The sequence below is a fragment of the Nicotiana attenuata genome, unplaced genomic scaffold (assembly GCF_001879085.1).
Source record: "Nicotiana attenuata strain UT unplaced genomic scaffold, NIATTr2, whole genome shotgun sequence".
In the NCBI taxonomy this organism is placed as follows: domain Eukaryota; kingdom Viridiplantae; phylum Streptophyta; class Magnoliopsida; order Solanales; family Solanaceae; genus Nicotiana; species Nicotiana attenuata.
In genome coordinates, this window is record NW_017690974.1 from 1 (window position 1) to 4,772 (window position 4,772).

Sequence of the window (4,772 nt, forward strand, 5' to 3'; positions counted from 1 at the left end):
TTGAAGATGGTGCCTCCGAACAATGACGCCCTTGGATAATTTGGCGATCTTTCAGCCCATGAAAATGCAAAAGGTGGCGATCTTTCAGCCCATGAGAGCGTAAATAAGTTGGCGATCTTTCAGCCATGCAAGGTTTAAATGAAAATGGCAATTTTTCAGCCGATGCAGGATTTAAATGAAGTTGCGATATTTCAGCCGTGCAGAATGTAAGTAAAACGGCAATCTTTCAACCGATGCAAGATTTAAATGAAGTGGCGATATTTCAGCCAATGCAAGACATAAAATGGAGATATTTCAGCCGATGTAGGATGTAAATGAAATGGCAATCTTTCAGCCAATGCAAGATAAAGTGGCGATATTTCAGCCAATGCAAGACATAAGAAAAAATGGCGATATTTCAGCCGATGCAGAATCTAAATAAAGGTGGCGTTATTTCAGCCATGCAGATGGAGGTAGAGCTTAACCTCGGAAGGCAGAATGGTAGCCTTATGCAATGCAGAAAATGCAGATGGAGGTAGAGCTTAACCTCGGAAGGCAGAATGGTAGCCTTATGCAATGCAGATGGAGGTAGAGCTTAACCTCGGAAGGCAGAATGGTAGCCATATGCAATGCAAGAAATGCAGATGGAGACAGAGCTTAGTCTCGGAAGGCGGAAAGGTAGCCTTATGCAATGCAGAAAAGTAAAAGACGAATGGTAGTAAAATCTCTTAGCTGATAGCTGATTGCGATATTGTGGCTGCTGGGGATATCATGTACGGATAGCAATTGTGAGTGGGTGTGATGGTTCTGAAGGTCGTATTCCCGAAAAGTATGAGTGTGTATTTGGTGATTTGCAACTTGGGTGCCTGTATCCAAAGAAAAATCGTGAGTTTTAGAGGGGAAAGGTTAGTTCGTATTCCCCGTGGACTTTGCTNCTAAGAAGTAATCTCTGTTGTTTTCATTCAACAAGAACCAACAAATAAAAACATAAGTAACAATAAACGACCACGAGGGGGTATAACTAATGAGACCATGAGAGCAGCTACCATAGCATTATGGACAAAACGTGACCATGCAAAAATTCCTTGGCAATATTTAACTATGACTATTAAGAAATATAGTCAAGAGACTGACAAACTGTTACCTAGTCATTCCTTAAACGGTAACAGGTTATTAGAATGCTTTTTTTTTTATCAGATAAATAGTTATTAGAATACTTCAAAGAACTTGAGCTTACTTTCTTTCTGTATATTGTCAATGAAACATAGTCAAGGGAAAGATCTTAGTCAGCAGATAAACAAACAAAATGGTTAAATCATGAATAGCAGGACTAAGTTGTACGAATGAAACAACTAAAGTTCATAGGCCAGAGCGTATGTCAGATAGAAAGAGATATTTCGGCAATAAGAACTCTCACCAGATGTGGTACACTTCGAGAAAAGCACATTGAAGCTTTTGCTCGAATTCGGGGATTTCTGTGTTTCAGATTAGGTTGCAGCTTCGGTAATAATAGTGATGGAGAAACCCATGTCGTCATAGCTATTAGAGCTTTCTCAGCTGCCTCGCATACAAATCGCTTGTCTTGTGAAGATTTCAGAAGAAGTTGTACAAGCTAAGCAAAGGACACAGTCACATCATGAGCACAAGGGCAAGGTAAAATTCACTTAAGGAGATGGACCAGAAACTATAATGAAAATGCAATCATAAGTCACAAAAAATGAGAATTAAAATTAAAGTTACCAGTGGATCCATCAAGTCAACTATGCTGTCACAGTATGCTTTGAAAATGTCAGCTGATGCCATAATAGCAGTTTTACAAACAGCACTTCTTGGATTTTTCAAAGATTTCACAATAAGAGAGATCACATTTCCCCTGCTCAATTAAGTAGCAAACATAAGTAGGAAAGCATAAAACAAAAGGAAATTATATCAAGATATCTATCTAAACCAGCCAGAACAGCATGATCAAATATCTTTCAAGTTATATCCTCAGTTAGAAAATGTAACTTACAACATATCAACCATTGCTTCTTTGTGAAATATGGACAGACGCCGAACATCATTGAGTGCCTCACACACTAAAACCCAATCCTTGGAGTCTAGTCCAGTCAACAGAGTCTACAAAATGAAAAAAGGAGACGCAACGACATTGAAAAGAGACTAGTGTAATCAACATAAGAAGGTAAAAAGATATACAAATTACTACAAGCCAATATCAAAACTATATCAAGAATCTTTACCTTCAGATTTGTGTCGACATCTTCTACATCATTCAAATTCTCAGATTCTATGTATTCTACTTCTGAATTTCCAATCTCTGCCCCAGTATTCACCTTATTGTCTCCATTAAGGGCAGGCTCAGCCAGTAAGACAGGCTTTTCTCTTTCCTTTTCTTTATGATTTTTATCAATGCTCTTAAGCACCGTCACTGGAACACTCCCATTACAGGAATTTTCATTGTTCTTCCCAGCTTCAGGTAGTGCAGTGAGATCTCTAGCAGCTTCCTCAGACATCTTATAGAGACTAGCTTCTGAAACACCAGCAGCGGACAGGGTTGTTAAGAGCCAAGGAGTGGACAGGGTTGTTAAGAGCCAAGTCAGCAATACACTTAAGCAAACATTATTCATAGCATAAAAGAGGAAAAAGTAACAAAATAAACAGATATCTACACTCCTGGGTAGAACTAACATTTCAACCCAACATTTGTCCTATCAAAATGTCATACTACACATGACCACATTCCACAAGATGGATCTCTGGTCTCAATTGTTCGAGATGGAGTAACATGAAGCTCAGCAACTAGAGTTAAGCAGTGTTAGTTAAGAGCTAAACTAGACTTAGTTGTATAACTAATTATTGGAAAGTTAGTTAGGAAGTTAGTGGTAGTTTGGACAGATGTCAGTGAGCTGTCAGTTAGTTATAGAGGAAGATCATCTGTATAAATAGGCAATTACATCAATGAGAAAACTAGCTCTTTTAATTCTCAATTACATTCTGCTTCCTATGCCACACTTGATTCACAGAAGCTTTCTCTCTCAATCTCCATCGAAGCAAAGCTAGAAGCTCGTGTAAGTACAAGCTGTGAAGTCCAGAAATTAACATCATGAATAGGATGATAGCCCAAGAACCAGTGACCAAAACAGCAAAACTAACAGTACAGACTCATAAATGAAATCTGTTTGCTTTGATCCCAGAAAGACAGATGGCATTGCTTTCAAAGTGTGGAACAACTTTTTGTTGAAGAACTAAAGCACGCTTAGTCAAGGACTTAGCTACAAACTTCCAATGAAATTTGTAATTCATACATTCGAACGAATAAGTGAAATCATTAGCATTGCTCACTCAATTTCCTTGATGGCTTGATCAAGGATAAGGAAGCTAACATACATACGAAAACATAACACTTTGGTTCCTCAACTATTGGGTGTTTACCGCTTTTGGACCTCAACTATGCTTTCTCATATTGTTGTTCACTTTCACTTCACTAACTAGTTCCTTTTTTTTTCCACCGTCCCTTGACTAAATGGAATGTCAAGATTCCTTTTGTTGAAGTTTTTGTTTACACTGGATAGAAGATATTTTCAAACATCTTCAATGAGAACTGAAAATTTCACAAGAGTATAACAGTATCATCAATATTCTCCAAATGAACTAGAGCCTCACATTATCAAGTAAATGATGTAGCAGTAGCTGGAGAAATGGAGAGAGAACATAGTGATGTAGCAGTAGCTGGAGAAAGAAGAAGAAGTAACTTAGTATCTAATGTTTTTTCTATTTATCAGTGACATAGTGGTCTAACTTTTCTCAATGAAGTATCCAATTTTTTATCTGATGAACTTTAACATTGAAAGTTGGACAACATTACTTCACTCCAAATTGGCAGCATTAGATGTGAAAATCACTCAGCCAGTAAATTAAGTAGAGTAATATTGTGAATGTACAAATCACGTCACTATTTACTCAAATCATGCTGCAAAAACATTTTAATGAAAAGAAAAAGAACAGCAAGCGTCAAACCCTAAGTTAAGTCCAAATGATATCATTAGCTTATCTTTGTCTGTCGAAGTTAGCAACACAGCACCTTGAATCACTATTCAAACAATGATTAGAAACATCAAAGTCCAGTATTATTTTTCACTAATCATTACCAACAAATTCCTAGTATAACTTTTTTAACAGGAAATAATCGGTGCAAGGATCTTCACTACTGGATCAGAAGAATCAACTAGAACAAGCATACCTACTAGACAAAAACATTCCAAAAGAGGAACGCAACACGTTTTAGAGTAGAATCGCAAGGATCTCAGCAAGAAAAACATTCGTAGATCGAATAAGCAACTTCAGAGCACAATAAATAAACATATATACTATATATTCCTTCAACAGAGATTCACAAAAATGCAATGCTCAGAGACATCAGTAATTCGAATGTACAATTACTCTTTTCCACAGTTTCACAAACATATAAAACAGTAAATAAACAGTAGCGAAGATAGACGATACCAGAAAAATGTGGCAAATCGAAATGATTTGAACTCTCCTCTTCAAAAGCAAAAGCAGATTTTAACCTACTAAACAATAGAGAATTTGATGTGTATACTGAGAGAAGCGTAGAGAGTAGAAGGAGAAAGAAAAAGATATTTGGAACCGGCGTAAACAGTAGCAGTATGGGACGGCGCTATTTGACACCAGACTTGGGCCGGCAGCACGGGAAATGTACATGTGACCGCGTAGCAGAGAGAGTCCAATGGCATAAATTCGCGATTTTCGTGTTTACAAATTTACCCCTATAT

The 4,772-nt window shown here is 37.4% G+C and overlaps 1 protein-coding gene across 1 annotated transcript; it reads right to left on the reverse strand.

Annotated features, from left to right (window-relative positions):
- Window positions 1-1,396: 1,396 nt before the first annotated feature.
- Window positions 1,397-4,531, reverse strand: LOC109222495 (the record flags this gene model as incomplete). Its single annotated transcript, XM_019386847.1, is given in 5 exon segments — window positions 1,397-1,591; window positions 1,720-1,852; window positions 1,991-2,097; window positions 2,220-2,509; window positions 4,483-4,531. Coding segments are annotated over 4 exon segments (708 nt in total), but the record flags the coding sequence as incomplete, so codon positions are not given.
- Between the last annotated feature and the right edge of the window lie 241 nt (window positions 4,532-4,772).